Source organism: Lingula anatina, chromosome 2, assembly GCF_051362555.1.
Source record: "Lingula anatina isolate TDL-2025a chromosome 2, LinAna3.0, whole genome shotgun sequence".
NCBI lineage: Eukaryota > Metazoa > Brachiopoda > Lingulata > Lingulida > Lingulidae > Lingula > Lingula anatina.
In genome coordinates this window covers 20,830,239-20,853,425 of record NC_141768.1, presented here as the reverse complement: position 1 = coordinate 20,853,425, position 23,187 = coordinate 20,830,239, and the positions used below count along the sequence as shown (strand labels likewise).

The 23,187-nt window shown below is 34.3% G+C and overlaps 5 protein-coding genes and 1 non-coding gene across 8 annotated transcripts; 4 read left to right on the top strand and 2 right to left on the bottom strand.

The window, feature by feature from the left end:
* The first annotated feature begins 210 nt into the window (after nt 1-210).
* On the top strand, nt 211-2,169 carry LOC106160346 (U6 snRNA-associated Sm-like protein LSm5). Its single transcript, XM_013536923.2, has 5 exons — nt 211-296; nt 606-701; nt 1,206-1,233; nt 1,479-1,551; nt 1,764-2,169. Exons 1-5 carry the CDS (start codon nt 230-232, stop codon nt 1,794-1,796), a joined length of 297 nt encoding a protein of 98 aa, XP_013392377.2. The 5' UTR covers nt 211-229; the 3' UTR covers nt 1,797-2,169.
* Nucleotides 2,170-2,479: 310 nt separating this feature from the next.
* Nucleotides 2,480-7,262, top strand: LOC106161904 (uncharacterized). Its single transcript, XM_013538978.2, has 6 exons — nt 2,480-2,637; nt 4,017-4,139; nt 4,400-4,555; nt 5,857-6,128; nt 6,528-6,663; nt 6,796-7,262. Coding segments are annotated over exons 1-6 (804 nt in total). The 5' UTR covers nt 2,480-2,635; the 3' UTR covers nt 6,911-7,262.
* Nucleotides 7,263-7,724: 462 nt separating this feature from the next.
* LOC106161905 (ubiquitin-conjugating enzyme E2 S-like) lies at nt 7,725-10,899 on the bottom strand. 2 transcript variants are annotated; one of them, XM_013538981.2, is made up of 5 exons: nt 10,749-10,899; nt 9,550-9,694; nt 8,965-9,155; nt 8,608-8,744; nt 7,725-8,344 (listed from the first exon to the last, which is right to left on the bottom strand). In XM_013538981.2, the coding sequence occupies exons 1-5, from the start codon at nt 10,755-10,757 to the stop codon at nt 8,218-8,220; spliced, it is 609 nt and encodes a 202-aa protein (XP_013394435.1). In that variant the 5' UTR covers nt 10,758-10,899; the 3' UTR covers nt 7,725-8,217. The 2 variants fall into 2 exon arrangements, with proteins under 2 accessions (XP_013394435.1, XP_013394433.1); XM_013538979.2 differs by lacking the exon at nt 10,749-10,899 and having other exon boundaries at nt 9,550-9,712.
* Nucleotides 10,900-11,036: 137 nt separating this feature from the next.
* On the top strand, nt 11,037-18,358 carry LOC106160317 (serine/threonine/tyrosine-interacting-like protein 1). 2 transcript variants are annotated; one of them, XM_087003237.1, is made up of 5 exons: nt 11,037-11,197; nt 13,410-14,298; nt 14,446-14,515; nt 15,702-16,153; nt 16,347-16,558. In XM_087003237.1, the coding sequence occupies exons 2-5, from the start codon at nt 14,209-14,211 to the stop codon at nt 16,386-16,388; spliced, it is 654 nt and encodes a 217-aa protein (XP_086859363.1). In that variant the 5' UTR covers nt 11,037-11,197; nt 13,410-14,208; the 3' UTR covers nt 16,389-16,558. The 2 variants fall into 2 exon arrangements, with proteins under 2 accessions (XP_086859363.1, XP_013392323.2); XM_013536869.2 differs by having other exon boundaries at nt 15,702-18,358.
* A 334-nt stretch (nt 18,359-18,692) lies between these two features.
* Nucleotides 18,693-18,774, bottom strand: Trnal-aag (transfer RNA leucine (anticodon AAG)). The gene has a single exon. It is a non-coding gene; the product is annotated as a tRNA-Leu (tRNA).
* A 232-nt stretch (nt 18,775-19,006) lies between these two features.
* LOC106161900 (large ribosomal subunit protein mL62-like) lies at nt 19,007-22,290 on the top strand. The gene is made up of 6 exons (XM_013538974.2): nt 19,007-19,223; nt 19,951-20,014; nt 20,498-20,557; nt 21,050-21,132; nt 21,384-21,556; nt 21,903-22,290. The coding sequence occupies exons 1-6, from the start codon at nt 19,044-19,046 to the stop codon at nt 22,009-22,011; spliced, it is 669 nt and encodes a 222-aa protein (XP_013394428.2). The 5' UTR covers nt 19,007-19,043; the 3' UTR covers nt 22,012-22,290.
* The last annotated feature ends 897 nt before the right edge of the window (nt 22,291-23,187 follow it).

The following is a 23,187-nucleotide window of genomic DNA, read 5'->3' as shown; positions in this document are numbered from 1 at the left end:
CAAGTCCTATATCTTTTAAATTGAACTTCAAAACTCTTATTTCTGCGTTGTAAATACTGAAAAATATGTAACAAACGTTTTTTATTTATTTATTATTATTATTATTATTATTATTATTATTATTTTTTTTTTTTTTTTTTTTTTTTTTTGTATTCTGATGGAGGAACTGAAACATTTTGTAAGTTAAACGGTAAATCGCTTTAGGTTAATACTCTTTTAATCGGCACTCATGAATTGCCCTTTTTCAAAAGCCGGCAAAATGGCGATGACCAGTCCGACCCAGCTTCTTCCACTTGGTACGTTGTTTTCGCTGTAATAAACAAGTGTTTTTGCTTAAAGTATGATATTATGTAAAACTACATTACAATGCTTTTGTTAATCCTAGTGGTTGGTGTTGTGTATTCAGAATAAATAGCAATAATATTAATGATTATTAAAAATGGTGTGCTTGTTCTCAACATGGCAACGTGAATTTTGACGTTTTGCCACTTTCAGTATTAGAGACTGTTGCAAAGTAAAGAGCTAGCATATACTATTCTACCTTGTTGTTATTCTCGTTTTTACGCAAAATAGCACTATTATCAGCTGCCTGTTCCTTTTTACAGAGTTGGTGGACAAATGCATCGGGTCCAGAATACATATTATCATGAAGAATGACAAAGAAGTGGTTGGCACTCTCTTAGGATTTGATGATTTTGTTAGTATCCTTTTGTTGTGTGCCTGATGTAGGAAAGATATGTTTAATAAGTCGTGTGGTTCTAATTTTTATGTTGTCATTATACACTGCCAAAAATAAGTTATTGTCAGGCAGACATATACTGGTAGCTGACATGAACATGTAGAATTGTCAATCCTCAAGCTGTTAGGACCAGTGAAATTCTTTTTACTGATGTTTAAAAGGCACTCGTCATCATTTTATGGAATTAAACTGGGTGTTGAATCCACAACTAAGCCACTGTCAACAGATGTTGTTTGAAGATCTCTCCAGTCAAGGTCCTATTTAATACATAAATGAGCTTAAAGCAGTCAGTGAATCAAAAATCTGAACTGAAGTTGAAATTCTTTTACCGCTAGACTTCCTCATTTACAGGAAAACAAGCTAAATCAATAATGCTGTAAACATTTCTACATAGGAAATTTTGTTTAATTAATTTAATATATGTTTCTCATAAAAGAAAAAGAATTTTCCTTAAGTACACCATCAGATATGGTATTGGAAGATGTTATTGAATTGTGAGTATAATTGTGCTGGTTAAAATGGTAATTTAAAAGTGTTCTGTTTTTAATTCAGTGAAACTCTGAATTTTAACAATTATTCTCTAATACTTTAATTTTAATGTGTTGAAAGAAGATTTTAGAAAAAATCTAAATTATACAAGATCGTGGATCAAAAGATCAGGATCTTTTTTGAGAAATTTCATCTTTAATATTTTTACCAGTTGGGTTTTGTAAATTTTTAAAATATTATTTTCATTTAGTGAAAGCACTCCAGAGGGTAGAAGAGTTACTAAACTTGATCAGATCCTACTAAATGGAAACAACATCACAATGGTAGGTATACATCTGATATATAGATATATATGCTGCTCGTGCCATGTACCTGAAGAGTGATAAAGTGCCAGAAAGTATGATGTATTTTTCATTAGATTCAGCAGAAATAGAAATTTGCCAACCACTGGTGAGGGTTCTTTTTTGGAGGTTTGAGGCATTTTAATCTACTTGAAAGATTAATTATTTATTTCTTTGTGTTTTCCTTATTACAGCTTGTGCCTGGAGGAGAAGGTCCTGAAGTATGAAATCTGTTATAAAAGCGGAAGAAAGGATCATAATGTTAAAAACAAATGAACAAACATTGACAAAAGCAAGAAAGAAGAACAGTTATTGATGGCATAACAGAAAATGTTCTGTTACAATTTTTCTCAGATGTTCATATTTGACAGATGCTGATATGGTCACATTTGTTGAAGAGAGTTTTTCTTTGGTTTACATACATTTAGACTAAAATCATGTCAGTCTTAAATAAGATAAGATTTTTTTTTTTTTTTTTTGTAAAACATTTTGCCGTCTCCTTCATTTTTGGTTGACAATATCAAAGTGTATTATGAGTGGATTTGTAGTACAATTTTATATCTTTTTAATGAAAAATAAATACCAGTCTTCTTAGAATCATTTCTTTGTCATTTTGTTGGTTATTTAGTGTGTAATTCATGCCACAACATTATCAATTTCAATTTTTTATGTATTGTACATTGCACTTCACATGAGGTGGATGCTCCAAAATGATAAATACTAAATTGTGCTACTGTGTAATCAGATGAAAATATCGTAGATCAATCTCTTAAACTGAACGACTGATGAGTGCAAACAAAGCACACCAATGAGATCTGATCTGATTCGATCTATTTATTTTTTTTCGCTTTTCTAGAAAGTTAAGAAGATTTGAAATCCCTACAAAGTACAAACATACGTCATGGTTAAGTTGACTTCTTTTTCAATGAAAAATGATAAGTAAATAGTGACTAACTAAAGAAATGGTATGAAATGAAACTCCTATGCATTCACGCCTCCACGCCGAAAAGAGCAAATTTTATAAACAATATCGCCGCCATCTTTCCATACAAGCCGGTGTCTCAAAATGTAAGTTAAAATCTCTTTGAATCCTCTGATTTTATTCACCATCGATGCAATATTGAGAAGTATTTTTTTCATCAAATAAATGTGCATACCCTGCATTTATGTTTATATGTTTGAGTACTTGCTAGAGCTTAAAATATTAACGTTGGGGTAACTCATACGACTTGCAAACGTAAATTATTTTCATCTGGGTCTGGAAATAAAACAAATCAAGTTCCTTATGTTTAATTTTATAAACTTTGGAGCTGTTTAGAATAATAATGTAGTTTTAAGCATACCCTTCATCTAATCCCTTACATTAGGACCCTGGTTTTTACATGCAGTGAGACTTAAAACTTCTAGTAGAACATGCACCCAGTCAGTAAATGAACTCGTCTACTTTTATAGCAGTTGAACCTATCAAAGTCACCAAACAAATGAATGTGGAAAAATATAGAAAATTAATTGTCTAGGTTTTGCTGACATGCTTCAGAAATACAAGATATTTGTTGTGTTTACAAATAAAATATTCCGACTAGGGTAGCTGCTACCCTAGTCAGAATATTTTATTTGTAAACAAACTAGCTGATCTTTTGTTTGTAGTGAATGCTTATATATATATATATATATATATATATATATATATATATATATATATATATATTATCTATCATTCACATTGTCTTGACTTGCATGCTGGGGCAACTTATTGATGCTGACAAGGGTATTGGGTTTTTCAAAAATATTCCACTGTAAAGTACAGCCTGTGCAAGGATTAAATTGAGTATTCCACTTGCAAAATATTTTGCTTGTTAAGGGGGCGTCTAGATAATCCTAAGGTTCATTGGTCTGAAAAATCATAGCATTTTCTTCAGTTTTTTAATCAAGTGTTCATTGGTACGAAAGTTCTATACTAAACTTTTGGACCAATGAACCTTGGGACCATTGCTACGGCCCCGTCCTTTAAAAGAAATGGATCGATATATGTATATCTAGGTATGCAAAGTAAACCTCTCTACTGTGAGATCACATTTGTGTTTTATGTCATAAAAGCTTTTTCAGAATGATATTTTATTGGAACTTTCTGGTGATCAGAATGGTCCATAGATAATCAGTCTTGTTACAAAGAGTACTTGAAACAATCTTAAATAGTTTGCCAGAATATATGTGTATATATTTATATTTACTGTGCATTATCATGTTGCACTCATTTTTGCAGCTTCTGTTCTTGTACTGTAGTCCAACCTTTACAGTTTAAATTACTTAATTGGGGTCTTTACTATAGGTATGTCTAATTCTGTCACTGTGGTAGTTGCTCCACAACCGCATTGTGGAATCCTTGAAAATGGTGACCTCCAAGTGTGTGTGTAGTGTATATTTATTTATTATAATTTGCAATATAGGGTTCGAAGCCGCAGTGCAAGCAGAGAAAAAAGTGCTAGTGCAAAAAAGACAGGGGAGCGAGGACGCACAAAAGAAAAGGAAAAAGATAAGAAAACTAAAGGTGGTAACAGCAGTGGTGACAGGTAAGTTATGTAATCGGTTACTTGGTATTGCTGTAATTTTTTTCCCAATTTGTATGGTTGGTTGCAGTAATTGATTGTTTAGTTGAAGAACCAATGATTTATAAAATTCATTTATCCATCTTAGTAAGTCAACTTTTATAAAATCATAAAAATGTGAAAGACATACATTAGACAGTACCAGTTTAAAAAAAAGATAATTAACCAAGCAGGCCCAGCACTTAGTTCCAAATTATTACCAATGGGTATCATGTATTATACAGTTCCAGTAGTAGCAGTTCCAGATCTAGGTCAAGGTCAAGCAGTTCCAGTTCTAGTTCTGGCAGTAGTTCTGGTAGTTCAAGAAGCTCTAGTTCAGACAGCAGTAGTTCCAGTGGATCTTCCAGCTCCAGAGATAGAGGAACCAGACGCAGAACAAAGTAAGAGATATTACATTTCAGATATGTTGTCGTAAACACCAGTACCTGCATCTGGCTTTGATGATGATGATGTACATTATAAGAACACTCCAAATTAGTTCAACCAGCTGATTGATGTAATCTTCTTAAAGATACATTTGAACTGAGAATGGATTCCCAGTAGACATATAAGGCACTTCAACTAATTTCTTATATGACTCATATAAAGTTGACGTGCCAAATGTGTTAATCACTCAGTCAACCTTAAAAGAGCTTTCACACTTATTATCTTTCTCGGTTATTAACAGCGCAGAAAATATGCAGAAAATACCCATTCTAATTATATGAAACACTAACCGTAAATATTTCTGTAAGTTATACTATTTGAAACTATATGTTGACATTTGGCTGACTGTTGTGCCAAAAAATTGACTTAAAATGCACCTTTATATGCTGACAGAGAAATATAGTAATAAAATTATTTTTAAAAAATGAAAACATTTTACATACATTAAGATGTTTTCATTTTTTTGAAAATAATTTCATTACTATATTTCTCTGTCAGCATATAAGGGGAATTTTGCTCAAAAGGCTGTCAAAGACAACCTCTCACCCTCTCTCCAAACATAAACCTGTTTTAATGGAAAATACTTATATTCTCTTAGGGTATAAAATGTATTGTGCTACTAAGTGCTAAAATGAAGTGTTAAGCACCCCGCACACGGTGAGCAATTGGCGCGCGTCACTTGCGCTGCGCCAGATGCTCGCGCTCCTCAGCTCCCCGCAAACGATGCGCTCTTTGCTCAGCAGAGGTGCCTCCCGGCCTGCCCCTATCGGACGCACCGCGAACTATGGGATCGTGTGATTAAGAAAACATTACATATTTTTTTTTTTTTTTGTAGTAATGGCAAATGGTGACCACGTTAATCAATCAGACTAACTATAACTGTGTACATTTTTGTTCACTTCGCTGGGGGCTGCCATTTTCTTTGTTTCCGGCTACCGGCACATGCGCATTGTTGGCATGGCATGAGCAATCGACGCTTGCACCCCGCACACGCTGAGACATTTGCCGCCTCAAGAGACCAAAAATATCAAACACGTGAGTTATTTTGCTCAGCCGAGCGAGAGGCAAAAATCTCACCAAAATACCCCTGCAAACGATGAGAAAACGGCGCAGCGCTAGTGGCGCGCGCCAAATGCTCACCGTGTGCGGGCCCCTTTAAGGAAGGTGTAGACTATTTCACTTCTTAAATATGAATACTTGTCTAATGGTGAAATATGAATTTGATTATGTATAGCGATTGCTTTTAATTTTGCAGGGCAGCAAAACCAAAGTCCAAGTCCAGATCACGATCACCTGTCCGGAGAAAGAAAAGAAGCCCAACCCCCAAACCATCCAAAGTGCACATAGGTCGTCTGACACGAAATGTAAACAAGGACCACATTCAAGAAATCTTTTCTGTGTATGGAACAATCAAGAGCCTTGAGATGCCCAATGACAGACTACATGGCAATATTTCCAGAGGTTTTGCATATGTAGAATATGAAAAACCCGAAGAGGCAGAAAAAGCTATAAAACACATGGATGGAGGTATATCCCCCTTCCCCACACACCCCCATTTTTTATAATGCTTAATATAGTGTGATAATATTAGATTGGTGCTAAAGATATTGTATTATAAGTGAAAGGACCTCATTTGCATCCAAAGTCATAACTAAAGTTTTAAACAGTGGTTCACCATATGTCATAACTAAGATATGTGAGCAGTCTAATGATTTGTGGGGTTTTTAAATGTTATATCTAAGATATGTGAGCAATCTAATGATTTGTGGGTTTTTTTAAGGTTATGTCTAAGATATGTGAGCAATCTAATGATTTGTGGATTTTTTAAGGCTCCGCGTGGTTTCATTGTTATTGTTAGTTGTTAATCTTAAAAAATTATTTCATTTTGTATGCAGTCATGTCATAATTTGTAACCTCAATATGCAGGTCAGATTGATGGCCAGGAAGTGACAGCGGCAACCGTTTTAGCTCCCAGACAGCCCAGGATGCCACCACGGAGAAGTCCTCCCAGGAGAGGCCCCCCACCAAGGTGGAGGCAATCACCACCCAGGTTTAGGAGGAGGTATGTATCCAGGCCTGCTAAATATTCGAGTCAAAAAATGGAGATTTTGAGTTCATATTTTTTCAGATATAAAGGCTGTGCTGTGATGAGAAATCTGAATGTACAGAATTATCTTAAAATTGTATCTTTCAGGTCACCACCTCCAAGAAGACGCACACCTCCAAGACGGTCACGTTCTAAATCAAGGTCCAGATCACCAGCCAGACGAAGAAGACACAGCAGATCTAGTTCCAGTGAATCAAGATAAAAATTAAATAGAAAATACAGACTGAACTGAATTTTTCAATCAAGATTGGTTTCTCTCTTTATGTTACATATGTAGGCAGTAATTAAAAGATTTATGGAAAAAGTGAAGAAATTGTCTAGATGTCAATATCATCAATTTTTTGGCTTCGAAAGATGTTAAATCTTTAAAACCAACATGTGCATGAAACAATTGGCTTCAGAATAATTTTAATATTGCAAGTCCAACAAAAAAACTTTACCATGACTACCCACAGGATCAACATGAAGTTTTTACAACTTTTGAACTAGGTAGATTTTTGCATTTGTATGTATCAGTATCATGATTTTAATGTTCATTAAAGATCTTAGAATAACTTCTTGCATTTTTTGTCTAAGGAGAGACCTCAATAACAGTTTGTAATTAGATTTTGAGGAGTACGTCCCTGATGATTTTTTTTTTATTCGGGCAGATTCTGGTAAATTTGAATTCAAGTAAACGTATATGCAGTTACAGTAAATTTGGTATGGAATCTATTTTTACAATGATCCAAAAATAAGTATTTCATAACATGAGGTGAAAATGTTTGAATAAGTGCCTTTTTGTTTTGAATAGGCAATAAGAGTGCATCGCGGGGTAACCCCAGGTCTTTTTCTTTACAGTGAAACCATTCGCCATGAACTAACACCAAAATAGTGAAGTTGCAACCAAAGGCTTGCCACATTTTGTAAGAAGTGCTCAAATTTTGTCAGCTTCAAAAAATTTTCCAAAAAGACTCAATGGGCAGTCTGTATCGACAACATGCACTGTAAACCAGAAAAAGGCAAATACAACCACATTTCTTACAGAAATAATTTATTAATATGTATATTTTTATATGACACCATGTGAGGAAGGGGTATATAAAAATGGATAGAAACGGGCCATTTATTGTACACGGAGCCTTGAAACCATTTCTCCTACAGCCAATCACTTTGAAATTTGGAATCTCTCTGGGGCTATTCAAGCACTAAACAATACATTTAAAAGAAATAAATTACCTCATCAATAAAAGAAAAAAAAAGAGACAGGCTGCTGCTTGAAACAGTTTCAAAGCCCCACATAATGATGTTTGTGCTGGGCATTTAAAACAAACTGTTTAATGACATGATATAGTTGTATAAAAAAATTGCTGCAATCCACTTATTCAGCCACTGATGATGCACTTGTATGATAACAAACAAACGTCATTGATTTGAATGAATTTTCATTTAAATGTCTCAGCTGCTTGCAAAAATCACAAGTCCCAACTGACATCCAAGTCAGACTATGACAACAGTTTAGAATGTCCATCATAATCGCTTCAGAGTTTTCTTTTTCTCTTTTTTCCTCTTTTCTGCAAGCTTTTTGTCTCCTGCATGCTTTTTAGCAGATGGACCATCTGAATTTTTGTCCAAGCACTCTTCTTCACAAGAAGATCTAAAAGCCAAATGGTGTTTGTAAGTTCAACTCTACTAGTACATAATGAATGAGAGCAACAAAATAAGCATGAGATATAATTAATAGTAAATTGACCCTTTTGTAAAATTAACTGAATAAAACTTTCAAAATGCGTTAAATTAAAAAAGAAATCCATCAGCTATCCATACTGTGTGCATCTTCTTTCGTCTCGAGTTTCTAAAATGTAGTCTTTAGTGTCAAAAAATGTGGACAACCACATGAGCATTAAACATTCTGCTTACCTTGGAGGTTTTGCATGAATATCAGTGTACAATCTAGCTCTCTGAGAATAATCATCATATTGCTCCAACAAAAGTTTTCCTGCCTCTTCGTTTAATGCAGACTCAGGATTTGGGACAATCAACAGGCACTTTATTGTCTATAAAAGAAGTGTTCAGTATATATCAAGAAATATGTTCAAACTGGAGAATAAAAACAAAACACCTTTTAAAATCTGATTGCTCCTCTTATTGATTTTAAAATAGCTTCAACAAGTGTATAATTAAAAAATATATTAATAATTATTGTTGTTAACTTTTACTTTGAATATAAACAATAATATAAAGAAACATGCAACTAGTAGCACAAATATGATGTACCAATAAAATGTGTTTTATTCCATATTCTGTCTTCCAGTCTCTTTTTAATGTATTTACACAGATTTCACCATTTTTGGCAACATTGGGATGGAAAATTTTGGTGAGGAAGAAACCTTTCGGAGGCTCACTTGGAAAACCTTTGCTGAGCACCAACTTTACCCTGAACATACCACCAGCATATGGCGTGCCAGCTGAAATATAAAAGAAAAGTTGACTGTTGTTCATAAGACAAGTGACTTTAAACTCATGCCAGTTGCCTTTGAGATCATCATGTTCCCGTTGTATTAGATTTAAATGGTTGGCAACATAAACAGACCTGGGAATCTTTACTTCTTGTAAATATTTAATATTAATATTAGTAAATAAATGAATTTAAATAAATTATTAAACCAAACAGATATCAATATTCTCATCTCATCTAAAGCGCTACCTAAACAAGTAGAGAAAATACTCCAACATACATAATATCTCATATTCTGCCTGCAACACTAAAATATAGTTTTAAAATAATACACTGTACTAAATAACCACAATATACACCCTCATGCACAATGACCAACCCCTGAACCCTCACTGCCACATTACCTGGACCTTCTATTGCTGCTTGTATGTCTGTGATGTCCTCTTCATTGGGGATAATCTTAATACCCTCAGGTGGGTCAGACTGGAGTGTCATCAGCTCTTTAGTGACATGACGCATAATCTGCGGTGACAAGTTCTCCACATTGCTCTGAAAAAAGAAAGACATTTATACATATACATTATGATACCACATGGTGTCTCACTGGAGTTTTTAAAAGGCATGCTCCTACTTAATGAAGACTGGCAACAATGGACGGACTTTTGGGCATAGAAACTGTTTTATAAATGGTCAAGCTGATAGTCCTTTTTATGTAACAGACCGTGACTCTTGCAGATATCGATTTGTACTCAAGTCCCTGTTCGGGCGCCAAATGTAACAGACCGATAGCTCGGGTAGATGTTTCTTTATTGTTGTTGTACAAATATCTACAAATATCTCCAAATATCTGCAAGAGCAATATAGATAAATTAATTTTAAACAATTACATATACAAAATTTACACTGACGAAAGACAAGAAAGAAAGAACAAAGAAATAAAAATATAGCAATGCCAAAAACACCATTTCTAAATTGATATATTTATTTTTTATGGTGTTTTTGGCATTGCTATATTTTTATTTCTTTGTTCTTTCTTTCTTGTCTTTCGTCAGTGTAAATTTTGTATATGTAATTGTTTAAAATTAATTTATCTATATTGCTCTTGCAGATATTTGGAGATATTTGTAGATATTTGTACAACAACAATAAAGAAACATCTACCCGAGCTATCGGTCTGTTACATATACAGAAGGTAATTTTGGTAATTAGTTACTAAATGTCAATTACAAGACACTGACAAGCATTTTCCTTACTCCTGTCAATTACTGTATGTTATTCTTTTCTCCAAATCTGAATGTTGCTAATATTGTCATCATGGAAAGATGATCCAAATATATAAATGTGGCAAAACACATCAAATCAAACCAATATCAGTCATGTTATATTTAATACATTCACTAGTTGAAGGCTCTTACAAATGCATTAAACTTTAAACAACTGTTATTATTTTCATGAGTTTGTGCTGGGTGACTGACAATTCTGGTAATAACTCAGCAGTAATTTTAAACATGAATTTATTGCAGCTGTTGTAATTTACTGATATAAAATTCGTGTTTAAGTACAGAATATACAAATACAGTTTACAATAATATTGTTAACTTACCCTAGACATTGCCGATAGCACAACAGGAGAAATATTCAATGCTAAAATTGCCTGCGATTCAAGAAACACTAGAATACTCCTTCCCTGTGTACAACCAGCTGTAAATTTACAAACCAACCAATCAAATGTCAGATCAGATCGTTGGGAGATTCCGGACCGTCAAAAAATTAAGAAAAACACATTTTTGTGGCATTTAGACGCCATAAGCCTATTACCTACTTCTTTTTGATAAATTGGATAATATACATCTTTATATTGTGACTGTTTGTCAATTTTATTGATAATTCGACCAACGAGATTTTGCGAGACCCAAACAAACTTTTAGTCTACTTCAGAGATTACCACGCGTTTTGGGAAAGTCGATACGTTATCATATGTCTATGCTATATAAACTATTGTCAGTGCAAAGAGAACCAATAGCAATATTAAGCAACCATGTCTAAGCACAGGTAGATTGTTTAAGCCTAAACGATGTTTGAATATAAGAAACTTACTATGATAGTTACGTCTGAACTGAAGTAAAATAAATTACTAGTATTGTAATACCGGTAGTATCATATGGTCTTTAGTGTTACAGTGTAGACTTCAAGGGTCATAGAAGTAGAAGCTTTTTCGTAGCTGTAGTACTGTTTGGCTTTTAAAATAACCTCTCCACTAAACAAACAGCCTTGTCAACTTCATTCTTAATACCCACCACAGAGACCCTATCAGTTTTCTTAGGTCTTATTATCTTTTTTTTTTCTGACTTAGAGAAGTTTGATTGAATGTGATCAGCTTTACTCACCGCATTATACAGTGTACTACCCCACAAAGGCCACATTGTTACTCTCCATTGGTAAAAATGTGACACATAAAACTCAGTTCTTAGTTTACAACCATATCCATAAAAATTGGGATCCAAAAGTGGAAAAAATGTATAATCTTCAATTTAAAATGTTGAGGTACAGTAGTAACAGTGTGGTGTATTAGTATTAAAATACTGATGCATAAAACGTACATATTTTTGCTAGGGAAACATTGGGGGGCCATTTACAGTAGTCTGAAGAGATTTTCCTGATGCTTCTCTACACTAACCTCTAATGTGTTTAAGCATTGTTGTATTGTACAGAATGTGTCATTTAGAATTGACTTCTAGTACTTCCCTACAAAATGAACTACCTAGAAATATTTCTTCAGACTTTCAGATGACTAAAGCAGTGGAGTAACAGAGTTATCAGTTTATCTAGATGACACAGGGTCATATCTTTATATCCCCACATTCATTCCTTCTCCTCATCAATTTTTAATGACTAATTGAAGCATTTTTCACTTTCAGGCCCAAGTATATGTACAGGGTACATTTGAAATCAAGAATATCGTTTTTTTCCCTTATGTGTCTCATTTTTACCAGTGTGGAGTAATGATGCAGGGGAATAACAAGACAAGACAAGGGATGTACCTCATTACACACTGACTATATATAACAGTGTGTCCCCATAGATTGTGTTGTGCGTGAGTTCAAATTGGCTGACTTGAGAAAAACATGCTCACTTCTCAGCATTTAAAAAAATATATTTCAAATTTCATCTATAATAAGGTTCATTCATGAACAGAAACAAATATTGAAATTGTTGTAACATCTATTTCATATAAAATATTTTATTTCATTTTGATTAAAATTTATTTTAAAATCATGTTTTGTCATCCATTTTGATATTTAAATGAAATCATATGGCAGATTGGTAAAATGCACATGCCTTACCTTTAGAAAATTCTACAATATAATGCCAAGATCAGTTTCATATCAGGTTTATGATTGTGTGGTATGTTTCCATGCCAGCATGACCTAGTTTGTCAGGTTGTACAAGACCCTCCAACACTTATTTATGACCCCTTATAGCTATGATTGTATCTCTGCCAGTTTTGGAAATATAACAGAGGGAAATTTGCAAAATATGTTTCATTTGGTCCTTGGCATTGGTCCCACTTGCTTCTCATACCACAAAATAGTGGATGGAGATGATTTAATTGCTAGGACAATAGGATGTCACAGTCAATCCAATGAAGTACATTAGTGGCATAACTGTCTGCTGATCCTCTCTAGTTATCTAATGTTTCTAAATTTTGATTTTATCTTTGTGCATGTGAAATAATTGGAGAGACTTGAAAGTGAAATAATGTTCTAAATATGCATTTATATGTTTTTTGTTTTAGTGGTAATAATTAAGTACTTGTACATAGAAAAGAAAACATTTAGCTATGCATCATAAGTGCACTGCAGTCACACCACAGAAGAAATGATTGCTTTTATATGCCTCAAACTAATGAAGACAAATCATTTTTCTATATTGGTACACACACACACACACACACACACACACACACACACACACACATGCACTCTTCTTGAAGCTTCACTTCAGAAAAAATGGCAAAATATATTTTGTTTCATGTATTGTTACATGTACCCATGTACCCCATTCCCTCCCCCACACCGGCCTTTGCAAAATCTGCTGTATAGCATTAGTGGACAAAACATGCCATTCTTTTGGTGTTCCTTCAATCCATTCAGTGTTGAAGTACTAGTACTGTTTTATTGCACAGTACTCCTTATCTCAAGTTATTGGTTCAGTAACTGTTGTCGATAATATGTGTACTTAGTGCATGTTTCTAATATTCCAGTGTGATTCACCAGTCTACTTGGTCTATCGGCCTTGTCATGCAACCAGGCTATCAGAATCCTAAAGCAGCCTACAAGTAGCTTCTGAAAGGCTATATACGCATTTGCTTTACAATCCAGAAAAAAACAGAAGATTAGGAAAAAAAACAGACTGAAAGCAATTGCATATGGGATATCAAGAAAAAGTCAGACTGAAAACAAGAAAACATAGATGAAGAGATCTACATGTACTTACCATATTGTTCAGTTATGGCAAATGAGCCTGAGTTCATACACAGGTATCATTGCAGCACAGTCAAATGGTTGAAATTGCTTTCTAGAGGTTAATTATTAGAAGCTGAATTATTAGAAGGCAAACACATTCAAATAGAAGTAATATTTCAATTCGACAGGAGGCAGTTTACCTTACATCATTAGTGCAAGAAATATTCAAAGGATACTGAAGGAAATTCATATTATGGACAGAAGAAAAATCTGGAAAACAATTCTAAGAAGTGATAAAGGAGTTTAGTATCACACAACAAAAATATATGGATTCCTGATTCACATGTGGCAAATAGCACTGTTACAGTAATATAAATTGATGTAAGCTACACACTGCAATGGAAGTAGCCATAAGCATATAGCAGTATACACAGGAGATTTTATACTTCAGTTACAGAAGAAACTGGATTTTATCACATTGAACTGAGGGCACTTATGTTGCAACACATGGCACAAGAAAGTGTATATCAGTTGAAAAACTAACTTCACACTAGGATCACCTCGAAAAGAGTACAGTACAGTTTCATCTGGACATTGATGGGTCACAAAGTTTCAAAGGCAACAACTAAGATTGAAGATGTATCTGGAGAAGGAGTTGAGAGGTCATTGATACCTGGTGATGACAAAGTAATTAACATTCTTGTTTTAAGAATGTGCATTCATGTTTTTCTTTTTTCAAAGTCAAATCTGAGTAGGCATCAAGCAATTTATGGTAGAATTTAATTTGAAATTAGTTAGACATCAATTTGTTAAATTGATAATTTTGTATTTTAGAATTCTGGAGAACCAGCAGCCAAGTATCAGAACTTCATAGTTGGCCATGAGGATAGCATGGGTGCAGAAGGTAGGTTTTAACCAGAGACCTCAACAGCAGGTGCCTCACTTAACATATAATTTTTCCACTCATCACCACTCCTGTGCAAATCCCAACAAATAGAACAGGGAAATATGTCTGCTTATGCATCATGCATAAATTTCTACTAAGTAAAATACCTGTACATACTGAAATGAAAACAACTGCCTTTAAGATTGCCTTACAATCTTTCACAAAAACTGATACTTCAGATGAACTGATTATTCTTTAAGGGATAACAACTGTTACTGTTCATTTTGGTCAAAAAATGAATCTTCCTGGGGTAATCGACAACTTTCCCATACTTACCAATGGTTCATGAAACCGATCAAACATTCAAAGTTAGTCCCAGTTTTTTTTGTTTTTTTTTCCTCAAAGGTTTGGATTTTTGTAAAAATCTCTATCAATTTTGTGGTAAAATAAAATTTATTATATTCCTATGAGTTGTTTACCACATATTTATTGTGAAGTATGGATCTCATACGAAGAGTTGTTATCCCTTTAAATAAAATTGTTGATGTCAGCCTGATATTATTGTTGTGACATTGCTTATGGGTCATTTTTCCCTGTCCTAGCCACAACATAGCACTGAGCAATTTTGATATGTTGACTCACCCAACTCAACTTATTATTTTATTAAACCTTATAACTCAATGAATCTGTTTTTTCTTTTTTTTCTTCTTTCTTTCTTTGTTCAGTAGAATATTGTGGTTAGTATGTAAATGTACAAGAAGCAAATTCAGTTTGTTTTTAGATATTTTGTCATAAGCTTTATTTGCAAAAGATGTTTATAAATAGTCATATTGGCTCCAGGGTGATACTTAAGTAATGTTATGGTGTTGGCAAATGTTTGAATATTTTATGTAGTTATTTCTTGAGGTTTATCAATAACTAGACAAATTGGATGTGATTCTGATTTATTAAAGATCAAAGTCAAATATTTTTATCGATCAAACTTAGGCAATATTTAGATTTCCCAGAGGAACTTTACTGCTGCCAGTACAGGATTAATCTGGGAATTAACTGCATACATGTAATTGTAGTTTGCTTTTTTTTCATAAAGAAAAAAACATCAAATTTAGCTAGTTTTTATTCCTAGTAAAATCTTTAGTAAAATATTATCTTATGTAAGCATTCCCTTAATGTGCTTTATTGATTTATTTATGATTTTTTTAAGGTGGGGCCGAGAGTTCGGAGGTTAATGCCAAATCTTCCTCTGCTGGGAAAAGGCAAAATTTTGGGAGGAGAAATTCTAAGATATGTCCTTCATTAGTAGATTCTGAAGAGGGGGAGCCTTCTGTCATTTCCTCAGAAGTTTGTAAATGCTTCATCACTGTATCAGCCAGTAGTGGTGAGCATGGAGAGTCTGCTGAAGTTGGTAAGAAGGAGGCAGGCTCTGACCATGCCACTTCTGGAAGAGGGGCGGTACCAGTCCCTGTCAATCAAAGAAAAGAGCTTGGAATGCTGAGCACCATGGAGTTCTACAATATGTTGATGGAGGGTCCCACCAGTCCTTACCTTTATGATCCACACTATGTTTTGATTATAGACACAAGAGAAAAGGAAGAATATGAATCTCTTCATATCATCACTGCTGTTCATGTCACAGTTCTCAGTGAATCTCTGATGGTCAGTGACTTCTCTAAGTATGTTCATATCATTCTGTATGACAAAGATGGAAGGACACACTGTCTCACTGAAAGTCCAATGTCTCAGTTACAAATGAGACTTAAAGACTTTGAACCAGAAGTGTTAGAGGGAGGCTTCGATGCATGGCTAACTAAACACCCTTATTTATGTACTGATGAGATAATTTTTTCAGAACTGCAGCGAGAGGAGATGTTTTTCACATATCCTTCTATGATCCTGGAAGATTGGCTGTATCAGGGGGCTGGGCAGCATGCTACAAATGAGAAAATCATCTCTGATCTTGGCATCACTCATGTCATTAATGTGGGACTGGAGCATCCTTCTCCTTTTAAAGTTCGGATGCAATATTTTGAGGTTCGTGTAACAGATGACCCGGGATCCAACATAATCAACATATTCCCTAAAGCAACAGACTTTATGAGACAGGCCAAGCAAAGTAAAGGCAAGGTTCTAGTCCATTGTAACTTGGGAGTAAGTCGAAGCTCTGCTGTAATACTTGCATATCTCATTACAGAGTTTCATTGGACATTAATGGATGCCTACAAAGTGCTTAAGAATAGAAGAAATGTTGTTCGTCCAAACTTAGGTTTTTTAAAGCAGTTGTCAGAATATGAAGAAAGAATATTTGGGAAGAAGCTGACTGATATTGATGAAATACATTTTGGTTGAGTGACATTTTATCTAAAATGGTTTGTTTTATTTTTGTGTGTGTGTGCATTTTTTTCACTGCACATTTTAAAGCAGCTGATATTGGAATGCAAACTTTTATTTAGAGTTAATGATTGGAAAGATTTTTTTGTGTATGTGTGTGTGTTTATATTCTATGTAAAATTATGTTTCATTGTTTTATTTGAATTATTATTATATAAAGACATGGGGTGAATTATTGGCTCAGAATTTTTCATGTAAAATTGATTTCACCAAAGAAACACTTCCCTTTTTTCCCCCCAAGGTCAAATTTGCCTCGTTCATTCATTGTAGACACATATAATTCATTTATGAAATGTGAATATTGTGGCTAGAAATCATTATAATCTTTTCATCACAAGCTTATTTTCTAGATCTTGGATATCCTTTTTGTTTTAATTTTTTAGCAAGTGTGTATTAGCTTTAATTTTTTAATGAAGTGTATATGTTTTAATTACAATATATTGTCATATAATGAAAAACATTTTAATTAGATACCCATGTAACTTGATATGTAATATCAAATATTTACATATATATATTGGAAAACATCAGAGTAGTAAGATTTAGTGGACATCAACTAGGAAGTCCAACAATGACTTACCTGATCACATACCTCATTGATTTATTTTAATAAATGTATTCTCTTTATTATTATAATATGTTTAAACTTTTGTTAAGATAAATATATTTTCCTTATTTGCATTGCTATGTTATTGGAGTATGTGAATTTCTCATGCATATCGTAGTATGTATTACATATTAATTACGTAATATATAAGTATGTGCCAATGTAGATATACAGTAAGTGCTGCTAAATGTGAACATTAATGACAAATGACCTGTAGTATTATTTCTGTTGATTTTACAAATATTATTCAATGGCATTTCATTAAAATTGTGGACCAACACATATCCAATAAAAATTCATGACCTGTTTTCAAGGTGTACATCAGTACACATTTTACTGTATCATACCCCAGGACAAATTTTGACAAATTTTGAGATGAGATGCACTACTTTCCAATACCACAGAGAATCATCACTATCTCATCGCGTACTAGGCAAGAGCGGTGTCGCGTCAGATGCTTCGAAGCACGTACAGTACATGTACTGATACACACCTTGAAAACGGGTATTGTGACCCAATCTACCGATGACTTCAGGATCATTCAGTGCCGAGTCTGGTAGCTGGGTCGCCCATATTTAGTTCCCAGATCTGTTAGTATGTGGACCATCTGGTCTGAATCCTCTGACTGCAATATGGATTTTGCGAAGTGAATGGTTGTGAAAAGTTAAGGTTCTGAAATAAAAGTTTAATATTTTCATTGAAGTAGAGAATTATATATACAAATTATTGCAATTTATTTACAATTTATGTCAAATTTTTAAAAACTTTTTTGTTATTTATAATTAAAAAGCAAGTACCAGATTGAATGACATTAAATTTAATATGTTCTGTATATATAAACGGAAATAAATTTGAATATTCAAAAATGTTCATTTTGATATCAGGAAGTGTTTAGCATGATAGTGGCACTAGAGATTTGGTTTTGAATTTAGCAGTTAAGAAAATAATGAGAAAGTGTGATCATTCCTATGAACTGAGGCCAATCTTGAAATGACAGTTGGATGCAATTTTTCAGTGAGATTTTAAACATAAATTAATTTGAAATTTACATTAAAATGTCATCCAATAAAGCAAAATATGATTTAAATGTTTAAAAGTGTTTGAACATACGTAGTGTACTATGTCTATGCTGAGCCTTCTGTGGCTATCTCACCTACCAAGTAACTGGTGACTAGGAAACGAAGAAAAAAAAAAGACATGTGGCAGCGGTGGGATTCGAACCCACGCCTCCGAAGAGACTGGTGCCTTAAACCAGCGCCTTAGACCGCTCGGCCACGCTACCCGAGTTGTGAAGCACGGCCTCAAAGCACGTCTCTATTACACCACATATTACTAATTTTATTCTAACGAAATTAGAAAGATAATGTGGTAAATTGAAGATTAGTCTTATTTCTATGAAAATATTCGTAATTCATATATCGAGAAATTTACTTCTGTTGGTATGTATACTGTCATTGTAATGATTATGTGACTTTTCGTTTACGGCAATCGTAGCCAGACTAAAACTTTCTTTTCAATCCTTCAAATTAGAAGAGTAGATGCTAGCGCAAAATGTTTTCAACGGTAGCACGATGCTTCCTCAGAATATCGCTCTCAAGTCGCGGAGATGCAGGCATAACTGTCCGAAAAGCAGGATACAAAAGCCGCTACTCTTATGACACGTTATACCCAAAGAGTGATTTTAATGTCACTGATACTCGGGAATTGAGTAAAGAATATTATCCCCCAAAGGTCGGTATACATGTACATGTATTTAAATAGAAATATCATCCTGAGATCCAACATTATATGATGGAACCTAGTCTAGTAGTGTCATCGTGCATGGTACAAATGCAGCTTAGACGTCTGGGACGCCCACTAAAGCTGTTAAACAATAGTTAATTACCCCCTATCAGCCTCAGCTGGCATGACAGTCATCTACGCCATCCAAGTTAATTGCATTTTAAAAGCGAGAATCCCCTTGGAGATAGTTCGACACAAAGTTAGTACGATAGTCTCTGGGATCGGTCTCCCAGAATGGGTTCCCATACCTTGATCGATCCATCTAGATCGACCTAACTCCTTGGGGGTTCACGCTAAATTGCTATCAGCTCAAGAGGCTTAAATGTCTGTCACACGCCTACCGAATCAGCTATAATATTGCCCCCTAACAGTTTAACTAGGCATGACAGATGTTTAAACTGGTTAAGTTAATCGCAATTTAGTGAGACTCCCCAGGGAGATAGATGGATCCAAATATCTGTGAGAATGGTCCCAAAGGCACAGTGGGATTCCGATAACATGATCCCTAACTTTAATTTTGCTTTTGTCTTTGGGATAAAATGAATAGTTTTCTGAGTGATTGTCTTGTTTTTAATATAAAATTGATAATAAAATGTGGAATAGGACTTGTAAAGATGAGATTGCAATTAGATTTTAACCCTTTTCATGGACTAATACCAAACTTGTAAAATTTCAGGAACCTTCTCAAGAATTGCCCGAAACAGAGACCCAAGAAGAATTTAATGGGTATATTCCTGAAGGTAAAGTGTTTTCTAAATGTGTTATTAATTAAGGGACAGTAAGTCAAAAATTATATATGTACTGCATGACACTGCATCTCGGTATGCTTTATAAAATGTGTGGATCTGATTCAAACAAGTAGATAATTCTCACCTCCCTGGAGAAAATATGGCTGTACAATATACTTCATTACTAGACCAGGTACTTATTAGTAACCCTGCTTCAGCCTTTAAATGCTGATTGAGTGCCAAACAAACAGACATAAGGTGCTGTGTATAAAAGACTGGTACTATACACATGTATATCCCCAACTGAATCAAAGCAACATCCTTCTGCTCTGGAGGAAGATGCTTTAACCACAAGGTCATCCAGTGACTTACTGTTGTAATCAGTTATGCTACTTCCTTTGATGACTTTATAAATTGGATGGTTATTCCTGTTTGTTTATATTTGTAAGCTGCACAGTAAATTATTATATAAATATGTACTTTTTTGTGACACAGGCAGTTTGGAATTTAAGTATACACTCAGTGGTGGACCTGGAGGACAACATGTAAATAAAGGTAAAGATGACGAACATGAAGGTTGAAAATGGTTAAAGATGAACTAACATAGGATATGAAAACTGGTTAAAGTTATAAGATGATGAATAAGACTGCATTCCCACAGATTTAGATCGATCCATCTGGATCGACCTTTCTCCCTTGGGTTCACACCAAAATGCTGTCAGCCGAGCGTGCACGGAAGTTAATTACCCCCTTACAGCTTTCAGTAGGCGGGGCAGACATTTAAGCTGGCTAAGCTGACAGTAATGTAGTGAAACTCCCCACAGGGATAGATTGGATCTAAAATCTGTGGGAATGTAGTCTGTTGTAGTAGTAAGATAGTGAACTAATTATATTTTTGAATTAAGCACCAATTGATTTTGACATTTTGAGCATAAATACTTTTACAATGTGACATTGATTTTTAAACTCATTCATTGCTTCCTAAGAAAGTTGGATGTTTGCATGCCGAAAAATCAGTTATTATTTTATTTCTATTATTGATTTTAGTGAACTCCAAAGTCCAAGCAAAGTTTCACATCGATAGTGCTGATTGGATACCAGTTTGGATCCGACCACGGCTAAAAGAAATGGTAGGTAGAATTAGTTTGTTGAGGGAGCAGCATGTATTGGTTTTTATCACTGTAATATATATGGAAGACTGTGTCATTTGTGGTTTATATTGGTTGAAATTTCACCCTTTTGAATGTGACAAAAATTTTATTTGAGTAGATATGTTAGGGTACATGCATAAAGGATCCTTTCTTTCATGAAATATTGGTGGAAGCATTAACATCATGGCTTAATGTAATTAAACAGGATATATTGTTTCTTCTATTTACAGGAGAAAAGTAATATAACAAAGGATGGTTATCTGTTGGTCAGTTCTGACAAGACTAGGAAACAATATCTAAACAAGGCAGACTGTTTGGAAAGGATAAGGAAGATGATTTGGACTGCAGGTGTACCTGATCCACCTCCTCCATCTGAAGCGGAGATAATGAAAAAGCTTATAAAGTATGTATATCGATGTGTGTGTGTGTGTGTGTGTGTGTGTGTGTGTGTGTGTGTGTGTGTGTGTGTGAAAGAGAGAGAGAGTGAGAAAGAGAGAGAGATTTATTTTAAATCTAGCTTTTATGGGTTACAGAAAAAAGTTTAAATTTTACTTGATTTGCAACTCAGATGCATACAGCACTTGCTCAAGTTTTCAAAATACAACATATGAGCAATTATTATGTATCAGTTATTATTGGTGTTCTTTAAATTGACAGTATTCAGTTTGTTTACAGTTGTCAGTTCAGCATATATATGATTTTTTCAATACGCATGGTTGTCTAAATTTTAAACATATTTTATTTTCCAGGCAGATGAAAGCAAATGAAGTCAGAATTGCAGAAAAAAGAAGTCAATCATTAAAAAAGAGAAATAAAGCATCAGCATCTGTAAGATTTATACAGAAGAAAGGATTTTGAAACTATGAACATAATGAACTATACACTCTGAAGAAAATCTGAATATGATAACTTTTTAAATTACTGAATTAAATTATATTGTTAAGTTTCTGCATAAGGGAATGGACAAAGAATGGTATTCTTGAAATAAAAGCATTTAAGCTGGGTTGTTAGTCTGTGGACAGAAGAAATGCCATTTTTATTTTCTAATATCTTTTTATGTACCTGTAAGTTACTGACAGTAGCATATTAGGGACCTCTCAATAAAAGCAGCCGCTATTGGCCAAATTTCGAACACTATATTTGTGTTTGTCCTTTACTTATCCTTTCGCTTGGGTTAATGAGGAGACATAAATATTATTAAAGGCATTTGCTTTATGCCCTAAAGCTTTTATTCAGATAATGTTTAAGATAAAGAAATGGCCTGGTTAAGGTGCATTGACATCCCAGTTGCAACAGCATGGTTTATTACCATGCTATCTGGGCTGATGGCATTTCACTTTTCAAGGGGCAGCACACAGTTTTTGTTTTACTCAAAAGTACACAAACCACTCCTTGATTAACTTATCTAAAGGCAAGTAATATTTTTTGATGATTTAAACAGATAAATGCTGGTCTATTTATTTGTAATTCTGACGAACCTCGCCAGCCATCTAGACATATCAGAGCTCCAAGCTGGGTCAAAGAGTTAACTCCTTGCCCCAAATGATGGGGGAATATGAAAAACCCACGCTTATAGGCCTTTTTAATTTTCCCAGAGTTGTAGAGTTACGGAAAGCGCCTGCAAAGGTTGGCTTGTCGACATTTGTTTAAACGGCCCAAGACTTTGTTATGGTAGGCTTGCATCTTTTAAGATTTGAAAACTTTTTGAACATTATCTCATCTAATTAACAACCTCTGTTCAGTACAAGGCACCGTAACTGCTGTAAACAAAATAACTTACCAAGATTCTAAATCGCAAGAGCCAAGCTTGTAACTTCACATAACGTGTTTGTCACACTACAAGAGGCATAGATTCTTTGGTAAAATTAGTATACGCGCGGTAACGAATTTTGAACATCCTCAAAAACGCTGGAATTAGGTTGGTTCCCAATGGTTAATAAACTAGACATCTTTAGATTCCAATAAAAAGACGTGCCCATGGATATAAATACCTTCAAGGGTCGTGGGTGAATTTTTAACGGGAAAAGAAAAACG

Bases quoted from the DNA above. Each gene is read 5' to 3' on its own strand.
- LOC106161900 (XM_013538974.2), top strand. From the start codon at position 19,044: ATGTTTTCAACGGTAGCACGATGCTTCCTCAGAATATCGCTCTCAAGT. The intron at 19,224-19,950 runs GTCGGTATACAT...GTAAAATTTCAG, and splicing joins AAGAATATTATCCCCCAAAG to GAACCTTCTCAAGAATTGCC. The intron at 21,557-21,902 runs GTATGTATATCG...TTTATTTTCCAG, and splicing joins ATAATGAAAAAGCTTATAAA to GCAGATGAAAGCAAATGAAG.
- LOC106161904 (XM_013538978.2), top strand. The intron at 4,556-5,856 runs GTAAGAGATATT...TTAATTTTGCAG, and splicing joins GGAACCAGACGCAGAACAAA to GGCAGCAAAACCAAAGTCCA. The intron at 6,129-6,527 runs GTATATCCCCCT...CTCAATATGCAG, and splicing joins TATAAAACACATGGATGGAG to GTCAGATTGATGGCCAGGAA.
- LOC106160317 (XM_013536869.2), top strand. From the start codon at position 14,209: ATGGGTCACAAAGTTTCAAAGGCAACAACTAAGATTGAAGATGTATCT. The intron at 14,299-14,445 runs GTAATTAACATT...TTTGTATTTTAG, and splicing joins TGATACCTGGTGATGACAAA to AATTCTGGAGAACCAGCAGC. The intron at 14,516-15,701 runs GTAGGTTTTAAC...GATTTTTTTAAG, and splicing joins GGATAGCATGGGTGCAGAAG to GTGGGGCCGAGAGTTCGGAG.
- LOC106161905 (XM_013538979.2), bottom strand. From the start codon at position 9,712: ATGTCTTTCTTTTTTCAGAGCAATGTGGAGAACTTGTCACCGCAGATT. The intron at 9,156-9,549 runs GTAATGTGGCAG...TTTATATTTCAG, and splicing joins AGCAGCAATAGAAGGTCCAG to CTGGCACGCCATATGCTGGT. The intron at 8,745-8,964 runs GTACATCATATT...CTTCTTTTATAG, and splicing joins GAATAAAACACATTTTATTG to ACAATAAAGTGCCTGTTGAT.
- LOC106160346 (XM_013536923.2), top strand. From the start codon at position 230: ATGAATTGCCCTTTTTCAAAAGCCGGCAAAATGGCGATGACCAGTCCG. The intron at 702-1,205 runs GTATCCTTTTGT...GTACACCATCAG, and splicing joins AGGATTTGATGATTTTGTTA to ATATGGTATTGGAAGATGTT. The intron at 1,552-1,763 runs GTAGGTATACAT...TCCTTATTACAG, and splicing joins ATGGAAACAACATCACAATG to CTTGTGCCTGGAGGAGAAGG.